At 40.6% G+C, this 26059-nt stretch overlaps 2 protein-coding genes across 3 annotated transcripts in view; both read right to left on the reverse strand.

Annotated features, from left to right (window-relative positions):
- LOC139659288 (A-kinase anchor protein 7-like) overlaps positions 1 to 14555 on the reverse strand; it is a 46945-nt gene extending 32390 nt beyond the window's left edge. For both annotated transcript variants that reach the window (XM_071537508.1, XM_071537507.1), the window contains exons 1-8: positions 14450 to 14555; positions 12961 to 13119; positions 11804 to 11958; positions 10899 to 11035; positions 9716 to 9876; positions 6629 to 6741; positions 5294 to 5340; positions 4398 to 4498 (exon numbers count right to left, since the gene is read on the reverse strand). In XM_071537508.1, coding sequence (XP_071393609.1) covers positions 4398 to 4498; positions 5294 to 5340; positions 6629 to 6741; positions 9716 to 9876; positions 10899 to 11035; positions 11804 to 11958; positions 12961 to 13119; positions 14450 to 14531 — 955 coding nt within the window. In that variant the 5' untranslated portion in view covers positions 14532 to 14555. The remainder of the gene's footprint in view (positions 1 to 4397; positions 4499 to 5293; positions 5341 to 6628; positions 6742 to 9715; positions 9877 to 10898; positions 11036 to 11803; positions 11959 to 12960; positions 13120 to 14449) is intronic.
- A 2384-nt stretch (positions 14556 to 16939) lies between these two features.
- Positions 16940 to 24778, reverse strand: LOC139659289 (uncharacterized). The gene is made up of 10 exons (XM_071537509.1): positions 24715 to 24778; positions 23862 to 23977; positions 23453 to 23513; positions 23056 to 23205; positions 22391 to 22483; positions 21557 to 21649; positions 21131 to 21214; positions 20418 to 20471; positions 19964 to 20182; positions 16940 to 19314 (listed from the first exon to the last, which is right to left on the reverse strand). Exons 1-10 carry the CDS (start codon positions 24773 to 24775, stop codon positions 18590 to 18592), a joined length of 1656 nt encoding a protein of 551 aa, XP_071393610.1. The 5' UTR covers positions 24776 to 24778; the 3' UTR covers positions 16940 to 18589.
- Positions 24779 to 26059: the final 1281 nt, after the last annotated feature.

A 26059-nucleotide genomic window follows, 5' to 3' on the forward strand; every position in this document is an offset into this window, starting at 1 on the left:
TGGTAATGATGGGATTATTCAATTTATTCATGTGCACAAGGATAATGGTGATCATGACGCATAAGAGCATATAGACTGGTTATCCTAAGACCTTAAATGGGTAATCTGCACAATTCTTGTTTTTCTTGATTTTGGAGACACCTTTGGTGACAAGCGGTCATTGCTTTGAGGTTTTGCACTCGTGTGTAGGCACTAACCAAACATAATAATAAAGACACTCATTGTAGACTGTGGCTTATCAGCTAAGTGATAGCGAAACCAACAGTCCAAACGAAAACCAACCAAATCGCCATCGCTCCTCATCATCCCTTCTCCCCCGAGTGCTTTTCATCTTTGGAAGGCAATGACGATATTCACACTACTTTGTTTCGGAGGCGGACACTTCATGCATCTCCCTCTGAGCGATTAATCGGTTTCTTTTTCCTTAGATTTTCTGTTGATGAAAGGTACTTTCTGCATGTACTTTTCAGCCATGGTGGTTGTTGCTGCTGCTCATGCTAATTGCAGAGTTCTTCTTCAGTTTATTCCAAACAAACCACTGTTGCTGCTTCCAGAAACATAAAATGCATCACTTGCTGTGCCAAAGAGAATTTGTGCAGAAGAGAATCTAAACCAGCAAATGTAAAAGCTTTCATGAACTGGGTATAGGTTGGATCATTATTGTATGATATCGATGAACGATAGAGAGTAGCAAAACATTTTATTTTTACTTTATTTTTACTTTTACTTGACTTTTATTCATATGAAGAGTTTGCGGATTGTGACTTCAACTGTGATAGAAGCAAGAATACTCTGTACATGTGAATGGACTGAACGGCACACGGCTCCACCAAAGCTCACTGTCATATTTGAGAAGGGAACAGTTTGATTTGATGTCACATCATACCTGCCTCAAGACACGGCAAAGCAACCTGTCTAACCAGTTCAACAACATGCCAATCACTGCTGGAGACACAGAAGACACAGGATAGAAACCTGTCTATCCCTTTCTGCAACATACTGATCTGTGCTGCAACAGAAAAAGCACAGAAACCTGTTTATCCATTTCTGCTTTTCTTCATATTCATTCAACAGTTGTGGGCTAATACAGACAAAATGATAGAGAAAATGTAATAAAAAATGTAAATAAAATAAATACAGCAGCTTAAAAAGGGAAAATGTATCACTAAGCTGTGGAGAGCAAATTTGTCCCAGTGGCCCAACTATAGGCACCAATTAGCTAGAGGGAACGCCACTGTCCAGCATGTGAGCAGATAGCCCCCTCTGGTGGCAAAATAGTGCTACTGAAAGCCAGACACACACACACATACATACATACATACATACATACATACATACATACATACATACATACATGTCTATATTTAGTCAGCAGTGGCTAGTACAGAGTAAACAGTACCACCCCTCTTTCAGAACACCACTATTACAAAACAAATACACCAATTTATACAAACACAGAAGCATGGCCAAATACATACATCACTGTTTGAGACAGGATTGTCTAGGAAGAGGTCAAACTGGCCCTTTTCTACTTTTCTATGGGGTCACTGCCCTATCTGAGGAGGTCAATGAACATGATACTGAACACTAATATTTTATTGCACAGCAACAGTGCAGCTCTGTGGTATGCATGTATCATTTATCTTAAGTATCCAAATATTTAGGTCACTTAATAAGGACATCTGCTAAATCACTAAAATGAAAAACTAACTTTAAAATCATAAATTTTTCAAACATTCACTTCAAACAGCTTATGAAAATGCCAAATGATATGTTGAAGGTGTGTGAATTTGGGTGAGTTCATGCTGAGAAAATTCTCCTCTTCCAGTGTCTTCTGAATATATCTAAGGTCCCGCCATAGTTGAAGGCACTCCAGTGTAGCCCCGCAAGTTTCAGCACAAGAAGTGTGTTAAGCTGCTCGGGCTTCAGGCAGCTTCAGAGGCATATTTTCACACCGTTCTGTGAACTGAACCCTCTCCATATCTGCTGTGTGTACTGGCAGCACTAGCACAATGGGGCCAACTTCAGGATATTTGTAGAAGCCTCTTTGTGGTGCTGGAATATGATAGTATAAAGCTTTGCAAGTGAGCTTGTAGGTACTTCTCTGCTTTCACAATCCTTTTTAGACAGAGCTACTCAGTTTTGGCTTAATGACCGCTCTACCTGGTCCAGGCGCTGCAGCAGTCCCGTATCGTTCGATCAGGCAATCCACCTGGTCATTACCATAGGTCTCACGTTCTTCTTCTGGTATGTGGTGAACCTTAGCAAGGGTCAACACAGAGAACGCTGAAATTAGATCAGTAGTCTGTTGGAGAAATCTGCTCTCAAACTGCTCCAGCATATTCTCTATCAAGGCAGTTTTCACAGAGCTTTTCTCACAGAGATTTTCCTTCTCTGTGCATTTGAGTCCGTCACACAGACTCCCTTGTACTGTCCCTTGTTGTCATAAACTCTCCAGAATCCTGCTTAAACTTCTCTGAATAAGCACCATCTTTAAGCAAGGCTCTCAGCTGATGCTTTGTCGCCTCCAGGGCCGGGTTGATGATAGAATGATCAAAGTCTCTCTTTTGAAAGATGAAGTTTAGCCGAGTCAAACTGGGAATGACATTCATGAGCACAGCCCAAACTCCCTGAAACTCACATGTGGCAATGTTCTTTGAGATTCTCTTGCCTGTAGCTTCATCTTGCTGCTCCAACATCACAGCCAGAGGTTCCCAAAACCTGCACACAGACTCTGTAGCAGAGAAGAAGGAAAACCACTGCACACTTTGCACCTCTTTCATCTTAATCTGAGGAGAATCCAGGACTCTTTCCATTTCCTGTAGGCTGGCCACACAGTATGCTTGCAATACAGCCCAGATATTGTCTCTTGAAATTTTCTCATACATGGGATATTATTAGCAAGTGCCAACCGATGGGTGATGCAATGCATGAAAAGGAAAATCCTCCTTCATCCTTGCTGCCACTCCAGATCTCTGGCCAGTCAAAACCTATAGATGGAAACAAGAAAATACATTTAGTTGCCAATTACTAAATTATTCCTGTATTGCACTGCACACAGTGGTTAAGACAGAATAAATTAATAAATAAAAAATACTAATAGCCACTTCAGCATTCAACCAGCCAAATTCTACATTATAAATAATCCCCAAAACAAACAAGTTGGCCACGTTAATCCATACAGTATGGTAAGGGTAAACAATAATCTTTAATATTGAAAAAATTTGCAGGCATATATTAACAACTCACCGAGGCTTTGTCACATCCAAATCCCACCATCTTCTGAGCGTCCACTTCCTTATCTTGCAGGATTTGTTTGATAGTGCTGTAGCTTCTGAGGAGCAGCGTTTGTGCTGCAAATATTCCAGAGACTATTCTCATGTAGACGCACAATTTCCAAGTAGTGGAGATATCCATACTCTCACCCACGTGGACGGAAACAAACTGCGATTCCTTGATTTTGTAAGTAATATTTTCCTCCATCACATGAGCAAGTGTGTCTCGCATCTCCTCATATTTAGTGTGAGATCTACACCATGCGTTTTTACCCATCAACCCCCTCAAGTGTCAGAAAGTCCAGGAGGGTGTAATATTTCAAAATGACCATGTACTACATTGTCCGTATTGCTTTGATGAGTGCCTTTTGATTTAATGTGAGTGGATGCTCGAAAATTGTTGCATCCAGTTGTAAATGGGTTACGTTTTCCCTTGTTCACACATACTCTGCAGTACATGAGTTTAAAGTCTCACTTTTGACCATATGTTAGCCACATACGATGCTTCAGCAGCCAATCCATTTGAAAATTGTGCTTGACTTTCTTACTAGCTTGGTCCGTCGTTTCCCCTGTAGCGTTTCCCCTCTTGTCAGAATTTGGCAATCGCTTTCTTTGTTACCATTTTGAGCATTTTCCTTTTCAGTTTGCTGTGCTGCTGGTACACTAAAATCGCCTGGCCAGTAGCGAATAAGCTCTCCCGTCTCCACACAGACACTCCCAGCTTCCACTTAGCAGGTGTTTTGAGCTACTGTGCCGCCTTCAGTCCAGAGAAAATATTACGCCAGTCAGAGAGAGAGAGAATAGCACATTTAATCTGGCTATACTAGAGTGTTAAAGTTTATATCACCCAGGATTTTTGGAGGGCCAATTGGGTGCTGTGACCAAATTATAGCTGCTTTAATTTTGGGGGGTTAATGGCAATGGCATGGTACCTAACCTGATACGTGCACACAAAATAAGGTTTAGAAGAAAATGAGGCTGTTCAGACAGGAGTGTGTGTACTAGGCTGTAGTGATGTGGTTGTGTGTGTGTGTGTGTGTGTGTGTGTGTGTGTGTGTGTGTGTGTGTGTGTGTGTGTGCGTGCGTGCGTGCGTGTGTGCGTGCGTGTGTGTGTGTACTAACCTAGCTGTAGTGAACTCTCAGTGTGGTAATATCCGTCTTCTTGCTTCTTCTTCAACATGGAACAAAGATCCACCCGCTCAACCCTCTGGTCTCCAAAAAACCTGAGTGTTAAAGTGAGAGAGACAGAGAGTGACAGTGACAGTAACAGAGGGAGAGTGTGAGCATGAGAGCAAGAGAGAGAGAGAGAGAGAGCGATTGAGAAAGAGAGTGACAGTTACAGTAACAGTGAGAGAGACAGAAAGAGAGAGAAATAATGGGAGGTGTTGATGCCTCCAGCAGGTAGTGAATGCAGTTGTCACTCTCCATAACCAACTTGACAGCATTAAGCACTCAAATTAAAAGTGACAACCAAATTTAACTGCATTGTGTACTTGGCCTATGAGTCATTTTTCATCCAAAGCACTAAAAAAATGGAACCAAAACATCAAACAATATGCCACTGTCCAAGCAGAACTCACTATCCACCATATGCAAAGTTTTTTTATGCAAAGGAATTATGGGTTCTGGAACTATTTTAAGCCACTAGTGAATCAGCTGTTAGTTTTGTTGCTTAACAGTAATGGTAAAATCTCTGCTTAATAGCTAGAATTGGATTTGTTACCACAGGGAAACCAAGTAAAAACGGAGCCATAGTTCATCAGATATGGCTGAAAATCCCCTCAAATTAAAAGGTGACAGTCTGCACAGTCAGAAAACTGTCTCATTGGCACCGTCTCCTCTCACATCAATAGCAAGCATGGAGTATGGAGCCAAAACCTTATACAGCCTGCCACTAAACTCATTGTGAACAGGCAGACAGAAAGGCAGACTGACAGACCAGAGTACAGAGCCTAAAAAAACATAAAGTCAATATGCTGTTGTCCAAATACTTGGCTCACTATATGAAAAGCGCCTACCTGTTTGTATAGTTGGAGTAAAGGGCTGGGTCCACACGTTTTATACCCTGAGACAGAGAGAGAGACAGAGACAGAGACACAGAGAGAGAGAGAGAGAGAGAGAGAGAGAGAGAGAGAGAGAGAGAGAGAGAGAGAGAAAAAGAGAAAAAGAATAAAAGAGAAAAAGAGCAAGATTTATTGTATTTCTGTATTGTATTTAGATGCTTTAAAAATACTGTTTATGTAACACTCATCACACAGTTTAGGCCATGCACATTTATTCTTGACCCAGACACACACACTTATATAAACACAAATGCACACACACACACACAGATTGGTAGAGCAGCGGTACACCGTCTGGCAGGCGCCGGGCAGGAAAGATGTCATCAGGTGTCAGAGGAAAAAGATTGAAGACACTGTCCTTCCTGTCTCTCCACTCCAACCAGCCTCTCTCCCTAATCACTGCTTATCTTTCCTTCCCGTCCCTTTCTTATTTCTTTCTCTGTCCCATATCACACCCAGCCCCTCATTCCCTCTACCCCTTCCTTTGTCTCTACTGTAAATCCCTCCCCCTTCCTCCCATCCCTCATCCCACTCTCTACTCCCAGTATATTCAATACCATGATATCATTTACATAGTGCTTTTTATTAAAATACCACACTATGCTTGCTATTCATTAACTCTTGTGTGTAACATTGCCACTAGTGGTTCTGGCTGGAGCAATAATCCCACCATTATCAGCTTGGGCAACCAACTATGGGATGCCTCCCCCACTGAGGGGAAGGTGAGGAGAATGAAAAAGATGGCTGGTACCAAAGAGGAACGCTACTGCAGGTGTTTGGCAGTTCTTTGGGTTCAACTCAGATGATAGCAGAAAGCAAGTTTATTTGGAACATGTATACAAGCTTTGCATAAAACATGTTTAAGAAAAGTGTGGAAATACAAAAAATGCAGAGCAGATTCATTGATGTCCACAGTCACAAAAACAAACAATTGGGCAACAGGCGCTGACATCGAGTAGATATTCAATACGGCTGGGAATGTACTGATCCAATTGTCACACAGCTTAATCCGGAAACAGTCAACAAGATTTTCTCTTTGGCCAGAAACTACATAGTAGACTATATTCGATTTTTTTTCGTGTGTTTGTTTTTTTCAGCCGCAGCCCTGTTATATTTGGACATGTTTAGACTTGCTCAGCCCATTTCCATCACCCGGGAACATTATTATACCAATACCATGATGAAAATTTGATATCCCAGTAAAATATGGAGACAATGTTACGATATCCATTTTTTTTAATCACCCAAACCCTACCCAAAATATGTGTGTGTGTATTCACGCATGAATACCTGGGAACGTAGTTTTGGTGCTCTGGACAGCTTCATAATAGTGAGGTGGGGTTCAAACCCACGACTGTCTCCTTGCAGAAGACCCTGCTCCTCAAAACGGCTCCGCAACAACTCTGCAACACACACACATATAATTACTGGATGGGTATATAAAGAATCTAAATTGTATTTAATCCTTAGTTTTATGGATTTTCTGCTTTATTAAACGGTATACAGTAGAATGTGACAGGTAATATTAAATTCAAAACTTAGATTTGCAGACAGGGTGTATAGTAGAAACGTACAATAAAAACACATGATGAAAAAACTACTGTACTCCAAGTAAAGCACATAACATTAAAACACAATGAAAATACAAACAAATTGCCACAAAGCCTACAATACAAACAATCATCCATTGATTAGACCAAACAGGGAGACTCTAGGTCGACATGTGATGTGAGTTCATTAGTGGGATTCAAAAACAAGGACATATTATGCAGTGCATGGTATGCCTGGTCTCCCCTATAGACCTTTGTAAAGGCATACAGGAGGATACAAATAGTGCGGATGGCTGAGCAGCTTGAAGGTAATGTGTCAGTGGATGGAAGACAAGCTTTTTGCACACATATCATTTACACACACACACACACACACACACACACACACACACACACACACACACACACACACACACACACACACACACACACACACACACACACACACACACACACACACACACACACACACACACACACACACACACACACACACACACACACACACACACACACACACACACACACACACACACACACACACACACACACACACACACACACACACACAGTGACAGACAGGTGCATGAACAAGGACATACATACACACAGACAGCCTGCAAGGACAAACAAAGAGATACACAGACACATAAACACACACACCACCTGATAAGAGGATTTATAGGGAAACCACAGAGGTATTTTTGGAAGAGGAACTCTAGAAGGAGAGAAAGGTTAGTATATAATCAATACTGAGAGGGGTAAAAAAAAAAGAGAGTGTGTGTGGGGGGGGGCAGGATGGATGGAGGGCAGAGGTCAGTGGAAGCAGAGGAGAGGACAGGAGAGTCTGACTTCCCGTCTTATTCTTAAGTTTCTCTTTCAACAGCAGGAAGACCATACAGACCCATAGTCATTATTTGCATATATTTGCATTATTAGCACTGTCTCTGTTGTCTCTATTGTTGTATATTATGTGAATTACCTTTGTTTTTTATTTTAGTTCCTATTTTCTTTTATTACCTTGTACTTGACTTACTTGGCATTGTCTGCCATTTGCTGCTGTGGCACCTGAATTTCCCCAAGGGCATCAATAAAGTACTATCTTATCACCATTCATTTATGTTCACTGGTTCATGAAATCCTTGACATTTTTAGACCGAACGAAAGTGTGGAATCACTTGGCAGCAGCCATTATGAAATGACTTTGCTGAAATGAAAAGTTAAATGAATGGTCCACGTTCTGTAAGGGGCAAGGCCTCATGATATTGACAAGGAGCTTGAGTCAACATTGTGTCTGATATGATTTTTCACAGACTACAATGCTTAGAAAAATACATGTTTCTAAAAGATTAAAAAATTATCTACACAGTATCATTATAAGTCATGCAGATCCTTGTGGATCTGTATCTAAAAAGATTATTTATTGCATTCCCCATTTATGTCAAGCCCCTAGATGAAATGTCTTCCGGGATCTGTCTCAGCTTGGACGACACCAATATTCCAAATGTATCATTTGTGGGGGTTTGTGATTAATGGTTATATACTGGCTGTGGATTACGAGCTAGGAAATCCACACTAAAACAGAATCTAAAGATGATATTCCTATGATTTTGGAACTAACTCTCCCAAACCTAGAAACAAGAGAGCCAACACTCATGTGAACTGGGGTGGATTTTGCAATCAAATACACCTTAATAAGTAAAAGGAGTAATTTCCTGATGTGTGTCTACTATTAGAAATCATTGCATAATGTTTCAGATTGAGCTGATTTTTTAGAGTGGAAATGGGTAGCATTAAGGAAATGGGAGCTCATTTACTTTGTGTGTATGTGTGTATGTGTGAGTGTCTGTGTGTGTGTGTGTCGCGAGAGCAATGGAGAGAGAATCCTCTTAGAAATTTTGGCTTAATGTTGTGCCAAAGACACAAAACACACATATACATGCAGATGCCTGTGCATATACCCTCATGCATGCATACATAAGTGTGTATGTAAGAACGCAAATGTACACACAACGCAAATACACACACACGCACATACATATGCGCAACACACACGCATGCACACACTGCAGTGAAGAGGTTTGAAGGAATGACATGCAAGAAGGAGGGGAGGAGGAGAATGACTATTCTGACATCAGTGAAACAAACACAAGAGGGATGAGAGGAGAGAATGAATTATATCTGGAAAAAATCAATCCATTAAACTGGATCAAGAAGGAGAATTTAGAGACACCCTGATGTAAAACAAAAATTAGCCAGTGGTTCACATGAGCTGTCAAACTATGTTCTTACCCCAGGTTATCTTTAACCCAAAACTAAAACTTGGGTTAGACCCCCTCTGAATATGCCAGAGTGAGATACACTACGGTCTCCCAAAGCCACAAGAGTTTGTTTAGCCTTGTAATCTGTGGTGTCGCATAGCATTTAAGCAGACTGTCCTTGAACTGGAAGGCCCACGTACAAGCCACCATGACAGCAAGCATCCGCCCTGCCTAAGTGTCCTTGAGCAAGACACTGAATCCCTACCAGCTCCTGGGCTGCTGTAGCTGACCCCAAGCTCTGACCTCCCTGTGGAGGGAGGGGAGTGAAACAACAGACTTCTCCTTCGGGGATCAGTACAGCATCACCAAAAGGTTTTACAATGCAATTCATCCTCGGCTAAGTACAGTGTGAAAAGCCCTTAAGAACATCGTAACTGAAAACTACAAAGAATATACCAACAATATAATTCAATATTCACACCATACAGTGAGAGGAGAAGAGTTGAAGGAGAGGAGGAGGAGAAGACGGGAGAGGAGAGAGTGAAGCGATAAATGATGCCACTGACCTGCCAGGCTCTCCAGAGTGTGTTTGTGTTGTCCTGGGGCCAGCCCGATAAACACCACCTCCTTCCTGAACTGACCGATCCCCGAGAAGGACAGCACCAAGTCCTGCCCCCCCAGCAGCTCAGCCAATGACGGCTTGACCTGGGCCAGCACAGTGGCCGCCCTAAAAAAGGAAATACACACATCAATAAGCACAACAACACACACAGAGACACACACACCAATGCAGTATTTAATCCCCTATCTCCCTCCCTCTCATATTACATAAGCGAGAATCTAGTGATTACTAATGACACAATCTTCTGCTTGATGTAGATTAAGCATCACTATCATCACATAACATGGCTTGTAGATTCCAGAGCTCTATATCTCAATGAGCTGTGTCACCGAAACCCAATGTTTCCCAATGAAATGTTGGAATAATAACTTCTTTTACATTTATTTTTCACCATAAATTAGCCACAATGTGGGCAATCGCTTTTTACATGTTTTCTTCAGTTTACCTAAAATAGTTATAACAGCTTGTTAGCATGACTCACCTTCCTCATTAAACCAAGGGTCACAGCAAGGTGACCTGGCAGCCAGTCATGCCACTTGGGTTTCAATGAGGAATGCTTGATCCACAAAGAATTACAGTCTCTGTGATCGTCCTCTCCACGCTTCCTTCAAGCACTGTTGTTAAGCATTATTGTTGGGGTCTAGACCTGAAATAATTTATAGACCTATCTAGCAGCTTTCCTGGAAGTACTGAGAGGAAGAGATAAGATAAAAGTCGTATCTAATGCAACATCCTAATAATTAGTCACTGCAGAAAGCTGCATCCCTGTCTTCAAGGTCAGTTCAGTCTGTATTCCAGCTTCACATTCACTACTGTCTCCCTAAACCACAAATAAGAGATTAGAGTTTGTTTGGCCCTATAATCTGTGATGTTGTACGGCAGCATGGTAGAAAATGTATTTTGAGAGGTACTCTGTTTAATTGAAGCTCAATATTTTAGCTATTGTAGTGTTTGTGTAAAATCCAGGAAGAGCAAAAAGGAAGAGATGGAAACCAGGAGGAAGGAGAGATTTGTTCTATGCAACATCCTAAGTCTCCTCATAGACTCCAGACAAAATAATCAGTCACTGTAAACTGTACAGGTCTGTGTGTGTGTGTGTGTGTGTGTGTGTGTGTGTATGTACTCACAGGTCTACTTGCTCCTGATTGGCGAGGTGAGCGACTAATAGCGTGATGTGGAGAGTGGGGGCAGGGATCATGGCTTTGGCCAATCGTGGCTCCTGCTGAAGCACCGCCTCCTGGACCTCAATCACAGCTGAACTGATCTGTCATTGGACAAATATACTTTCAATCACCAACACTGCTGAATTACTGTAGGAGAGACAGACAGTGCCAGAAAACTTTCCACAACTGCTCATGTCCTCTCGTCCCTCACTACCAACTGTCTCCTTCCAAGAAGTAGCTTGATGTAGATACACCGAGGAGAGAGGAAAAAAGAGGAGAGGAGGGGAAAACTGGGACAGCTTCTGCAATACAACTTCACAGATGAGGCATCAATAGATGATGACCTCAGGTTAATCAATGTCCACTCTGAGAGGAGCTTTTTAGTCAATAAGCATTAAGATTTAAGTTGCCATCAACCTTCACCTAATTGAATCTTGAAAGTTATTTTTTCTCTATAGATTTTCTCCTAATCAACTGTTTCAATCAGCTGACATCTATAGTAAGTATTGATTGAGCTACACTGACCAAGTCCCGAACAGCCAATTAATTAATTTACTGGAGAGGATAGATTTAAGTGTTCTCCACCAAAAGGAGGATTCAAGGGATCTCTAAAACAGCCTCTCTCATCTCCTCCACTATTGTGGAGGCAGGAAGAGGCAATAGGGACCATAGCCATCAGTTTCTGGGTCACAAATAAAAGAACAGAAAGAAAGATTGATTTTCAGGTCAGGTCAGGTGAGGCTAGCAATACCTACTATTCTCAGAACAATGATCAATCTGACCATCAGGTTAAAAAAAAAGAACAGGAATTAGCCATTAATTGTCTTTTTTTTGCTAATGGGCACAACTATTGAATACTAGTTCCTGACCTGTGTGTTAGTGATGGGGATGGAAACAAAATAGTTGGGTCGCTGGCTCTCTTTCTTTTTTTTCTTCTTCTCTGCATCCTCCTCGCTGTCCACTCGCCCTCCGCAGTCTCCTCTCTTCCTCTTTCTCTTCTTCTGTGTTGACTCTGGGCTGGGGACTGGAGAGAAAGGGCACAGATATTTTACATTTAGGACAAACCCACTGCAGAACAGAACTCACTTGAATTCACGTTGATATTTTGAATTAGTTAATTTTTAGTTGGTTGTCTTCACCTGGCACCTGTCACACTGTGTGGAAAAAAGTTGAAACGTTTGTCTGCCATTTTCTCAGCTTCTATGCAAATGCATTTTTCGCATTTTTCCCTAAAATCCACCAGGTAACGTTAGCCACAAGCTAACAGCTGGGTAATAGAAAGACAAGAAAGAGAAACACACTTCCCTCACACTCCTTACTAGGGTAAATAAACCCCAAAATATAATTCAAATGTTATTTTCCAGATCTTGGACAATTCAATTAAAATTTGTGAACCTGAACAAGCCTCCCAAAGCTAGAAGCAAGACAACCAAAACAGCCAGACAGATAGCCTGTCAGTCAGTTGTATTTATATTCCACTTCCTTCCAGGCACCAGAGCTAGTCTGGGAAAATAGACGCTCTAATTTAACACTCTCTAAGGGGTCTTAGTAGTAGTATGCAGTCAGTCATTATAATACATTCAGTTGTACTAGTGCCTACTTCACAGTTTCAGCTAGTGTATGAGTCTAATTATATAGTCAGTCAGTATGCCAGTCTGATAGGTAGCCAGTTAGTTAAGTGAAATGTATATTCACTTAACTAACATGTATATGTGTTACAGTATTGCCACTTACATCATGATGCATTCTGCATATTGGTACTAGGCAAGGCAGTAACAGCTCTGACTCTAAACTGTCTGTTGGGTATCAGTGGTAGTCGGTCAGGCAGGTAGTTAGCCAGTCTGTCAGCCACTAGGCTAAGTCATAGCTTGTCAGTCAGTAAATCTACCTACTAGCCAATCAGTCAGATAGTGTGAATTGGTCAGTCAGTCTGTTTCTCTCGCCGCTTTCCTTTAATCCTCTACTGTTAACTATCAAAAAAATCGTAATTGTAATTCAAAGACTCCAATATTTCCAATGTACATACACCCTAGCTCCTTCCAAGCAGCAGGGCTGGCCAAAGCAAATGGAAGCTCTGACATTAAACTCTCTGAATTATCAGCCGACGGTAGTGTTTTCTTCATCATCTTCCTCCTCTCCCTCCTCATCCTCCTCTTCATCTGCCTCTCCTTTGATCTATCTGGAGCTGCATACAAAAACAAACATAACATATATAAACATAAATGCACACAATTAACAAAACAAGCATACACATATGAACATGAACACAAAAACCCACAGAGGAGTGCATTCACATCATATTATCCCTAAACAAAATCACAAGGAAAGGGGTATGATTCAAGAACAAAGTACGCCTTCTTCCATATAGCTGAATGGCCAGGCCCATGACCAGTCCATTAAAACAATGATTGGTGTGTTCACCAAAACGTTAAACAACTAAAAAGGTCTCTGTGCAGCACACCAATTAAAAGAGCATGTCAAACTGCTGAAAGAGTACTATTACATTAGATGTTCTTTTCCCCACCGAACAAAACACTTCTTTTACAGGCATAAATTCCCCATGACACATGAAGTGTAGGTTACACAGATTTACAGGAAATCTAACTTCATAAAGTGGTCGTGGCATCTCTCGTGTTAAGCATAGATTTTGAAAGGATTATTTCATCCATATTATATCTGAACTCTTCTTTGTTCCTGCCTTGAATGTAACTGATCCCCCCTATATCTATTTTTTCCTATGGTCTTCAGTTTGTTGGTTCGATAATACTTTCCTTTGATTCCCAACAAAGCATTTACTGCACTTAATGTATCAAAACGACTTATCAACTTGGAGATTATGTTTTTCCAAGCTATTCCTGGCTGAATATTGGGCCATGCTTTCCTTTAATCTATATCATTTAACTAAGCCTCAAATAACACAAAAGATAGCGTAAAAATATTTTGTATGACACCTCGAGGTTCAAATTTTCTTTTAAAAAGATCAGAACAAAAACACCTGCGAGAGCCACATATGAATTTAATAGGCATGAAGGGGGCAGAGATTGCAGAGATGAACATAACCCAGCTCCCCAGAGAGGAACGAATATGTAAACATTGTTCACTAAATGAGGTAGAGAGAGTCAAACACATTTCCTCACCTCATGGCCCAAATATGTGAGTATATCAGAAATACATACTTTCCCAAAATAACCAGTGTGTACGAGGAATTTGAATCAAAATCAAATAAATTACCATATTTGCTTGGTAAATGTGCTTTCACGGCCTAAATGTGCCATAAAAACAGCAAAATGTAAGACCTGAGGACAGCCAGTGAAACTGCAGAGGACTAACCACTGACATGTGTTTACTGATGTTAAACCATGCAAATGAGGCTCTTTGAATTTAATTGATTGATTGTAAACTGCCACAGCTTTCCCTATACTGTCTCCCTCTCTACTTCCCCACTGTCTATATAATAAAAACACTTAACTCTTCTTCTACACAACCAAAACAGGTAGTCAATAATTTCTACTCACCAGGCACTGCGGAGGGTTTGGTCTCAGTCACACCTAGCTGGGTCTCGCTGCTAACTGGATCCATCTGGCCTGCTTTCATCATGGTCCTCCTCACCTCCTCGTCTTCCTTCCCACTCTCCTGTCCAACTGCACCTTCATCACCATCGTCATCAGAGGCAACAGCCGCGGTCTCCATGTTACAGGAGACACTGGCAAGCTGCGTGCCACACTCTGTCAGCTGGTCAAGGAAGGAGTGTGTTGCAGGCTGGAATAGAGAGGATTCATAACACACATCACCACCATCATCAATACAGGTATTAATATAACGTTTTGGTACACTGATTGAGGACTGCGAGTGTTCTTTCATTTCAAGACTTATTTCATTTCATTACCTTGACTTTGGTCCGGTATGTAGATAGCTTAACTGGACTGACGTTGTAACTATAACTGATACAAATATGGTGCAGCCTCAGGATTGGCCGTTGATTGACAGCAAAAACCCTCTGTACACAAGCACTTCTCATACAAGTCGATGTGAGACTGAACAGGACGCGGCCGAGGAGCATGACATACCAACAAGTGTGACAAATGTATTAAGTTAACGATACTATAACGTTAAATAATTGTATGTTTAGCCTAAAACAGTTGCTCGCAAAAAAAAAAAAAAAAAGCTGCTGCAGCTAGCTAGCCTACCTGAGAAAAAGAAAACATTAGCTTACAGGTATCTTCAGCACAGTCTCTCGTGGCCAGAGAAATGTGAACTCGGGCTAGTAGTTGCTACAACTTCCCAGTCTTGCAATAAGTGCCACCTGTTGACATGAATCAAACAGCCATGCTGGAAAAGATGTGTCAGATGTGGAGCTCACCGCTGGCTAGCTGTTAGCTAACCGTCTCTAACGTAGCTATGGTGCTAGCTAGCGAGGCTAAATGGGATATCATATTTAGTATTAATGTGTTGTTGGTGGAGAAAGCTTATCGGCTGCCACAGTGAACAGACAAAACATATAACGGAAAGTAATGCTACATCAAGCGGCATGTGCTGCTGCCTCGAGCACCGGAAACAGCCTCCGTTTGTAAACAACCACGAACCCAGAGCCGTGGATAACTAGAGTTGGGTAGGCTGATATTTTCATGTTACCAAGGTAACAAGGGGTAACGAGGGGTAAATTTAATTACATTAAAACATACAAATTCGGTACAAATTAAGATTAAACCTTGAACGTTAACTACAGATTCCATTAAAATAAACAATATTAACAATTTACGTAAAAACAACAAACAATATATGGGAAAATACATCCAGGTGACGATATTCTTTAATCTAGAGAGTAACTGCTCTCTATGAGGTGTTAGGTATCAATATTTATTATGTAATGTATATATATATATTATTTTTAAGGTCTATGGTCACTCAGTACATGTGCAACAATGCCCTCCATAATATCGCAACTAAACATTTGCATCTGCTTTGTCCAGTTGTATGCTAAACGCCACAACTGGTATTAAAACCATTACCATTAGCAAAGGTCAAGGAGAAGGATTGTAGATGTGTCTTTGCTGAAACCTGCAACAGCCAAACTGTGTCTATCTGCAGCTCTGCTTGCCTAGGTCATGGTGCATTCAAGTACTCCTAACAAACTCGTAAATGCTGGTTCAATCGTTCCGTCTGAGGCATGTACACCCAGGTCATGGTTTATTCAAGTACTCCTCGTAAACTCTCAGCGTTCTTTCTATGTGGGTGTCCTATGGGTGCTCCGGTTTGCATCCACATTCTAAAGACATGCAAGTCAGGTGAACTGGAGACTCTAATTGCCCATAGGTGTGAATAGGAGTAAGTGGGTATGCAAAATTAATGATTAAATGATGAGGATCATTATTATTATTGCATATTATGTGAGGTGATCGCACTTTCAGCAGCCAGTATTTGTCATTTATGTACAAACATAAAGCCTTCTTCGTACAAACAAACAAATATACAATGTTTTTTTGTTGTTTTTTTTTAAAGAAAAAAACTATTTAACTCATACACGAGTAATTTCCTCAACAAGTGTTCTGATCTCTACTTGAGTGAAAGAAGGTCTAATAATTATATTTGTGTAAAAATCAACAGATAATCTGGGACCAACTGAGGATAAAGCCTTGACAAGACCTGGTGTGAGTTCCTCAGGTGAGGTACAGTAGGGAATCCAAAATAATTTCCACTATATTCAGTGTAGTTCTGATTCATAGGGACTAACTCAGTGCAAAAGTACCTTCAACTTTAGTGTATGTCATGGTAACCACACAGGAAGTGAAGTATAAAACACTCCATAATTAAATGTACCTGAGGCCTACAGTATCTGATACAAGCTAAGAAGTCCTTCTCTTTAACTCTTTACCCATAATTGTTCTAGTGGTAAGCAAGCTTAAGTTCATCTAATGACATCAATGACAATAACATGTGAGCCAACATGGAAGAACGTGCACATTGTGGGACTCAGTTGAAGGTTTTTTATTTTTTTATTTCAGGGTTTTGATCTTTGCATTCATTAATTCAAACTTCAGTATTACATGACACAGATCTTTTTTAGTTGGTATTTACAGAATCAAAAACCAAACCAATTCTGTAAACTGAAAACTTTAAATGACCCAAATGTATGGTGTTTCGTCATATATGATACCATCCAGTAAAAATTTGGATATTCAAAGAACATGATTATCTAAAGAAGCACAGACACTATGATTAGGCTTATACTTGGAAGTACATTGAAAATATCATGCCTATAATCCATCACATCCTTTATAAGATACTGTAGCTTCTATTGGAAGGAATTGGAATTAGGAATTAATTAGAACACACTTGGAATTCCATGGCTTTATAAGATACAGCAGTAAAATCTGCTAAGAAGCTACGGCAAAAAAAAAAAAAAAAAGAAGTTCACATCTCATCTTAACATCTCTCAAAGAAGCTTTTTTTTAATTTTTTAACTTTAATTTTTTTCATTGAAACCAAGGAGTGCAGCTATTCACATGCTAATGAGCTAAATGAGGGACACTGACAAGATGATGTTCGGTTAACTGAAATGCCAAAACAGAAAATCTTCCCTCGCATTATTAGAAGAGTGACGGGAAGAAACTTACCACACTAAAATGTAGAATATCAAGTGAAAATATTGTATTGTCTACTTGCATTGTATTCATGGTCAACTTGCCTAGTTGAACAAGAATGCGTTCTTTAGTGATTACTCTAGTTAAATACGCAATAAATATTTTGTTCATCCACTGACTGTCATTACTTACACTTATATTCAAGTTAGAATATAAACTGCATCAAGTAAAAAAAGGTTAAAACGTAGTTAACTGTAAGCCTCACCAGGAGTGTTTTTTAGCCAGGAGTGTCTCTAAAAGCAACTTAGCTGAACACATCATATTGGTGCATTGGTATATTTAGCATTCTTCATCATCAACTCACAGAGATCAAACAGGCACCGGGCACCAAACATTACAGCACTGGCTTTTTTTATTTCTTGTTTTGAGTGGAAAGGATGAATTGTTATTACCAACGGCGCTAGAACTTTGTGTGTTTTTAGCAGTTGGATCATTGAGTGCTAGAAGTTTAAAACATTGCTGTTATTCAGAGAAGGTTGCGTTTGAACTTATTTTGAAGAGTCGCATGGCAACAGTGGTAGCCACAAGCAGCACTTCCTGTAAGTGCTGATGTTTAATACTGCCACCTGACAAAGAGGAGCCCGGTGGACACAGGGCCTAAAATAACAGATTTGTATTCAGACTTTAAGTGATCATCTGAACATTTGCTCTCAAAGCACATTTTAGGTTAAGTAAAGGCTTTTTAATCAGACTGATTTGAATGTATAGATTGTTTTTTTATCTGTCAAATACCACAAATCTCAAATGTTGCCTTTTTTTCTCCTATAACTACTGCCCCTAGGTTTTACTTGTATTTTATTTGTTTTTCAGTACTTTAATTATGGTTACAGACACAGATTTTTTATTATGTTGATGACTGTGCTATGGTTGTCTTGTGATTGTCCTATTTGTCTTGTCTGTACACTGCACAAATTCCTCACGGAAAATAAAGCACTTTTAATTGAACTGAAATAATTGGCAATACAGCCACAGTAAGCGCCAAGACCACCATTACTACCAGCAGCACTACCCATACTACGGCCGAATCCAAGACAACCAACGGCTATCTTTACTGCTGACACGTCTACCACTGTCAACATCCCTACCCCTGTCATTACCACCACTACTACGACCAATACTACCACCACTACCAGCACCGCTGCCCCAATCATTTCCACCACCACGACCAATACTACCACTACTAACACTACCAGCACGGCTGCCCCAATCATTTCCACCACCATGACCAATACTACCACTACTAACACTACCAGCACGGCTGCCCCAATCATTTCCACCACCATGACCAATACTACTACTACTAACACTACCAGCACCGACACCCCAATCATTTCCACCACCATGACCAATACTACCACTACTAACACTACCAGCACCGCTGTCCCAATCATTTCCACCACCATGACCAATACTACCACTACTAACACTACCAGCACCGACACCCCAATCATTTCCACCACCATGACCAATACTACCACTAACACTACCAGCGCCGGCGCCCTGGCCATTTCCACCGTCACTACTGCTACTCTGACTGCTGTAGTTCAGTAATTTTGAGCATATATGAGAGACTGCCTGCTCGTTTTTTGGACAGCTCAGTAATCCCTGCATCTCATGGTAGAGAACGTTAACATCCAACACGATATCCTGTTTGATAGTAGTCCATGTTGTCCGGGGGGCAGTTGCGTAGTTGGCATTGTGTGTATGGTTCATCATCACCAGAATGACAGGTTTATCATCTGTTGACACCAAAAGAGAGGAAAGGAAATATGAGATAGAATTTAGTAGTAGAGTTCCCTGGAATAGGGCTAGGTGGAGGATGTGGCAGATTATCGTCATTGGCAAAAACAATTAAAGGGTGTAAATGTCTTTTTTTTGTCTTAGCACAAAAGGATGAAAAAGCGTGAACTTGGAATTACAAGGTTCTATCTGGGTGGAGTGCAGATCTGAGATATTGAGCAACAACCCCAGACCATCTGGCAAAAAAAAGATTTAAAGCAATATTCCACTTAGTTTTAACATGGGGGTTATTCGGCAATTGACAACCATGAAAACCAGAATATGTGGAGCACGGACCCAGGATGTTTTGTTGTCTTAAAAGCCTGATATGTTGTTGAATCTGTTCACAAATGTGTTAATGTTTTCAGGTTATTTTTGTGGCCTCATTCAAATGAATGGGAAGTAAAAATCAAACCGCGACAAACTTGTCCAGCTGCAACCGATCTTGGTGAGTAGTTTATAATCTGGTTTTCATGGTGGTCAGTTGCCGAATGTCAGGTAGAACCTCATACTTCCAAGCTCATAAAATGGCAAATGAAAATGAAATGGCAATCACAAACAAATTCAATGCAATTTGTACTTCAATATGAAAACAAACTTTGCCGTTACCTCGAATATCACTCATGGCAGCCTCCACATCTGACACAGGGCGAGAACTGATTGGACAGAAGACAATGACAATCTGGCAATCCTGGCTATACTCGCTGCTCTCCACCAGCTTAAGGCCGCTCTGATCCTTGATGCGGTCTAGTAGGGTTCTATGGGAGCCAAAGGTTTGACCACATACAACTGACTGGACCGTCACTGTGGCTAGACCCGGAGCATGTACTGTAGGGAAACAATGTTCAGACTGAAACAGATTTATACATTTACAAGAATTCACTGAACCTGTTGACGGGGGATACAATGAAAAATGGCAATTTCTAAACCTACATCCTTCAAGTGGGGCTGAGAGGTTAAAATGACAGACAATAGCAGTAAATGATTCTTGGTAGGCAGTTCCTCGAAAATAATATGGTGAAGTAATGAGAAAAAAATCAGATCACCTGAAACTGACACTCACCTCCCTGATACGCCTCTGGAGATGACATGGAGAAGGAACCTGACATCTCCTCTCCTAATGAGAAAGACAGTATTCACCATCCATGGCATCTTTTAACCATCTTTCAATCAGAACCAGATTCATTTATATTTGCTAAGTGCCTTAAAAGTATCTATATAACTATATAATTAACTATAATTGGTGTACTAAGGCCCAGTGTCAAATTTGATTCCCCAACACACACACACACTCACTAGTGGCTTTGTTTATGTTCTGATTTATTGGATTAAATATATTTCAATATGAAATATGTATTAAGCAACAGCTGAGGATGTGTTTTAAATGTGTTGATACAAGGAATGGGAAAACATGGTGGCTCAATATTGTGAAGCTGGAGTTGGCTTGAGGATGTTTGTATCATTTTCAAACCTTAGAGCAAAACAGACCTTTATTTTCAGTTGTGATGGAACCTCAAAGTGGCAAATAGATTATTGTCCATCAGTATACATGCTACTTTTTTATAATCTGTGAGTAAATAATTTGTACACCAAAAACCCAGATTGGGGTTACAACACAAGTATAGCACATAGTGTAGTTTTGAAAAAGATAAAAACAATAAATCCAACATTAACTGTTCACTATTGGTACTTGATAGAAAACCCTACACATAGCAGTTTAATTTCACTGCAATTTTTATATCATGAGAGTTTGAAGTGGAAGTAAGTAAGATTTACCTTGCGAAAAATGGGCAAGAGGTCGGGTGCAGTTCCCAGCAGCAGAATTTGTGCTTGAGGTATTTGTCTTGTCTGACAAAACGCCTGCAACAGAAAATAGCACAATGCTCTTACTGTAACATAGTTCCTCCTTCCTTTTTCCTGCAAGCTAAAAACTTAGCTTTTGGCTGTAGCGAATCCCATTACTTTGAATGAAGAATGCTGACAATGCTACATGTTGTATATGGAATAAACTCTCCTCTCCTCTCCTAATGAGAAAGACAGCAATCACCATCCACGGCATCTTTTAACCATCTTTCAATCAGAACCAGATTTGTTTATATCTACTAAGTGCCTTAAAATAAAAAAGAAATAAAAAGTAAAATGCTATGTGTACGATTTTCTCTTATATCATGAGAATTTGAAGTGGAAATAAGTAAGATTTACCTTTTGTTCCTGACAGATGGGCATTAGTTTGGGTAGTGTCGAGTCCCACAGCAGGACTTTTGCTTGAGGTATTTGTCTTGCCTGACAAAACACCTGCAACAGAAAATAGCACAATGCTCTTACTGTAACATAGTTCCTCAAATAAAACAAAATCATATTCAAATCTACTATTTTTCAAACGCAGTTGATATATAGGTTACCGCCTGAGCAAATAAGGGGCAGACTATAAGGTGGAAGGGTGGACAGGTGGTTAGAAAAATTGTCCTGCGACCAAAACATCACAGGTTCAGTCTTGACTACCGTCTATACAGCATGTGTCCATCATCAGCCGAGTGTCACCGTGTGCCATGGAGGGCCGAGCGTCTGCAGGTTTTCATTCCAACCAAAGACTGCACCAGGTGATTTCACTGATGAGCACAGCTTCACCCAGAAAGGAGGAACAAACCAGTGAAATCACCTGCTGTAGGCTTTGGTTGGAACAAAAACCTGCACACTCGGCCCTCCATGGCACACGGTTGAATACCCCTGTCCTACACCCTCTCTGCTGACGACTGGCACATAAGTTAAAGGAAAAGCGCTTGTTGTTTTAACATTTCTCTTTGAACCATCAGTACCACTTGCTGCAAGCTAAAAACTTAGCTTTTGGCTGTAGCGAAAATTTGTAAAATTTTTCAGATCACCATCCACGGCATCTTTTAACCATCTTTCAATCAGAACCAGATACATTTATATTTACTAAGTGCCTTAAAATAAAAAGAAAGTAAAAGTAAAATGCTATGTGTAGGATTTTCTCTTATATCATGAGAGTTTGAAGTGGAAGTAAGTAAGATTTACCTTTTGTGCCTGACAGAAGGGCATTAGTTTTGGTAGTGTGGAGTCCCTCAGCAGGATTTGTGCTTGAGGTATTTGTCTTGTCTGACAAAAAGCCTGCAACAGAAAATAGCACAATGCTCTTACTGTAACTCAAATAAAACAAAATCGTATTAAAATGTGCTATTTTTCAAACGCAGTTGATAAAGGTTACAGCCTACGTGAAGGAAATGCCTGAGCAAATAAGGGACAGAATATATAGTGGCAGAGTGGACAGGTGGTTAGAAAAATTGTCCTGCAACCAAAACATCACAGCTTCAGTCTGGACTATCATCTGTACAGCATGTGTCCATCAGCAGCAGAGTGTCCTAACGAAGAGTCCTTGAGAAAAATACTGAACCCCAACCCGGCTGCGCACTCTTTGTACTGTAATTTGCTCTGGATAACAGCATCAGCTAAATCCCTACACTGTAAATTGGAGTATGCTACCCCCTGTTGAGGCGCTGTCGCTCCATTACCGGCTTTGGTTATGCTTTGATTCATCCGTTTTAACACGTTTGACTTAAAATTGGCTGACTGGGCTGTAGTCCAGTAAACCAAAGGATTTTCTTGCAAGGCTTGGATGGAATTTTTCTTGATGAAGGCCCTTAGCGGAGGACTTAAAAGTTATGTCAGGAGACTCCTATTACCTTTGTCCGATTTCTGATTTGGATTTTTGGTGTATTCCTCCAGTAGACCAATATGAGCGTCAAGGAATGTCTGGACATTAGTCATCTGGGTCTTCAAGTCCCTCAGGATGAGCAGGTAGTCATTCAGCACCCCATTCTCAGTTAGAGCAGCTGGAGAGGGAGAGGGAGGGAGAGAGAGAGAGAGAGAGAGAGAGAGAGAGAGAGAGAGAGTTAGAATCTGAATAACAATACAAACCACAGTTCAGCGGTTTTATACTGAAACCACCAAAAAATGGGAGAGAGAGAGGAACTGCATAAAATGCCACTGTTGCGTAAAGTATTTCAATGAAAATGCTGCCTCCACCTTCATATAAGGAGACAGAAATGGTGGATAAATTTGAAAGTGAAAATAACATACCCTCCAAAGATTCACGTGGGATGAAATGCTTCAGGTCCTTTAAGACCACATCGATTGGCTTCTGAAACACAAAACATGAGGAACACAAAGCACACACACACAGAACACTCAGATATTTAAGAGGGCATTATATTTCCAATAAATCCAATCCATATTGCCAGTAAATCCAGAGGCAATTTTCACTTCCATCACAGGGTGGCCATATTTAGTCAAGATCACTGATGGTTTCTGGACACGTGCGCACACACACACACACACACACACACACACACACACACATATAGTACATACACAAAGCACATGTATACAGTCCCTCCTTTTTTTGTCTTTTTTTTTTTCAGGCATTATTTATTCTCAGGTGTGATTCTCCCATCTAATCAGTCCGACACATTGGAGCATGTTAGCTAACCTGTCTGTGTATGATTTCACTGATGTTCTTTCTCAGTTTGAGTTTCCCAGGAAACAGCTCATTAAGATCTTCTCTGGTCAGCGACTGGAGGTCCGAGTCAGTCCGAAGACCTTCCCCTGTGAAAACAGGTGTGGTATAAGGCAAGCACTGTGAACATTTCACTTCATTATAATGCATTACAATTAAAATTCAGTTAACCACAATTCATTTCCTAGCAGTCAGGGTGTTGCCAGTCTATGGAATGCGCCTTAGCCAACTGAGCCATCAGGACGCCCATATTACAAATCACATTTGTTCTCAATATGTTTCTATGATGTCAAACTCCAATGAACCACCAAAAGTTAAACTTCTAACTTTATCCTGTTTGCTCTTCTTCCCTGACTCGCTTACTCCCCAGATTTCCTGAATTGGTGACTGCTGCTGTGTCAACCCTTTAAAAGGACTCCTGAAGCAAAGTGAGATGGACTCCCCAACCTGGCAGCAGCTCTTTTGTTGTTCTGTTATTGTTGAGTTTTTGTATCTTTTAGAGTTCCTTTTTTTTTTTTTTTTTTTTTTTACTTTTGAGAGAAGGTACCAGTAGTCCTGCTTTTGTGGCTTCTTTTTGGTCAGATTATGATTCTCCACTCTTTTGTTCTGTTGACTGGGCCCTCTCCTCCTTTTTACAAACCAATGATTGGTGAGGCCCTAATGTAGGCTATATGTATATGCAAATAATATTCCATAAAACAGCACTTTGATGGAAATGAATGTGTTGCAAAAATAGTGATGAATGCGTGTGTTATCCATCTATGATATATTAAACTTTTATTTACTTTGGTAGGTGTCTTCACTCTCTCTACCAAATGCCACTTACTTTCAAGCTGACAAGCTTCTGCTGGGTGCAAGCGCTTTATTTCCTTCAGCAAAAGCGACATGTTTTCACCTGGGAGAAAGGAGATTGAAAAAAAGAAGATGACATCTCTCTCTCTCTCTCTCTCTCTCTCTCTCACACACACACACACACACACACACACACACCGTGGCCTCCTGTGTGATGATGACAGCTCTCAGTTGAAGACCAATATATTGTCATGCATAGACAAATCATTGCACTGTCCCAGAAAAAAACACATACGTAGGCCTATGCAGTTAAAGGGAAGTCGACTGCAATGTTATGTTCCAAATGAAAACGAATCCAATCCAACAACAGTTTGCTGTCAGGTTTTGTAGCTGGTAAAGTTCTCAAGTTACTTCTACATCGAAAAAACATGAATACTAGAATTAGAATAGGCCTATCTGAAATTATATTTTCTCTTTACGTTGGGAAATGTAAGAGCATACTCACCGCTTGGCAAGGAAAAGAAAGTGAAAGTTAAGGAATGGGACGTCATGATGGAAAGTCACTCTACAAACGTCCATTGGTCGCCGGCAGGGTGATTGACAGGCCTGCCGCCCTATCAACTGAGTGTTGTCCCGCCCCATTAGCATCGAAACCTAATGTCTTTTCAGTGGTGGAAAGTAAAAGCCTTCTGTGGAGACTAAACATTATAAACTGATAGTTGATTCATCATGAATACTACTACTACTGCTACTACTACTACTACTACTACTACTACTACTACTGCTACTACTACTATTACTTCCATTACTAGGCCTAGTACCACTGTTGCTATACCTATACTACTACTAGCCTACCCCTACTACTACCACTAGGCCTATTACTCCAGGCTACTACTACTAGCACAACTGTTACCATCATGACAACTACTGCTGATAACTATTACTTATATATATATATATTACTTATATATCTACACAGATCCATGGTGGGTGCAATACAGCCAGTCAAATACCATGAACCATGTTCACAGCCATCTGATCAAAGTCAATCCTCACTGTATGCTATGGAGATTACATCCTAATTGTTTTGGTACAATTATCCAGTTACAGCCCACCTATTTTTGGAGGAAAGCAATCATTTGTCTCCATATGTCAGTCAGCTGGCAGCTAAGCCTGCCCGCACATTTTCACATTAAGTTTGCTTTCATCAGCTACCTGGCAAGCAGCTCGCATTATTAACCGTTTTGACTGACTTTACAGATATTAAGTGACGAGGAGTGAGTTGATAATGAGGCTTGCAATTTGGCTCAATTGTAGTTTTACAGTACATCATGCCAGAGTGTTTCATACTGTTACTTGCAGAGCTAATTTGTTTCTGC

The sequence above is a fragment of the Centroberyx affinis genome, unplaced genomic scaffold (genome assembly GCF_046629955.1).
Source record: "Centroberyx affinis isolate AG114_WGS23_722 - 3 ecotype Tasmania unplaced genomic scaffold, CSIRO-AGI_Caff_v1 ptg003059l_1, whole genome shotgun sequence".
Classification (NCBI taxonomy): Eukaryota; Metazoa; Chordata; class Actinopteri; order Beryciformes; family Berycidae; genus Centroberyx; species Centroberyx affinis.

Excerpts from the sequence above, each read along its gene's own strand:
- LOC139659289 (XM_071537509.1), bottom strand. The coding sequence starts at position 24,775 with ATGTCGCTTTTGCTGAAGGAAATAAAGCGCTTGCACCCAGCAGAAGCT. Across the intron at positions 23,978-24,714 it reads AGAAGCTTGTCAGCTTGAAA|GGGAAGGTCTTCGGACTGAC; the intron begins GTAAGTGGCATT and ends CTGTTTTCACAG. Across the intron at positions 21,215-21,556 it reads CCATCTGTCAGGAACAAAAG|GCGTTTTGTCAGACAAGACA; the intron begins GTAAATCTTACT and ends TTTCTGTTGCAG.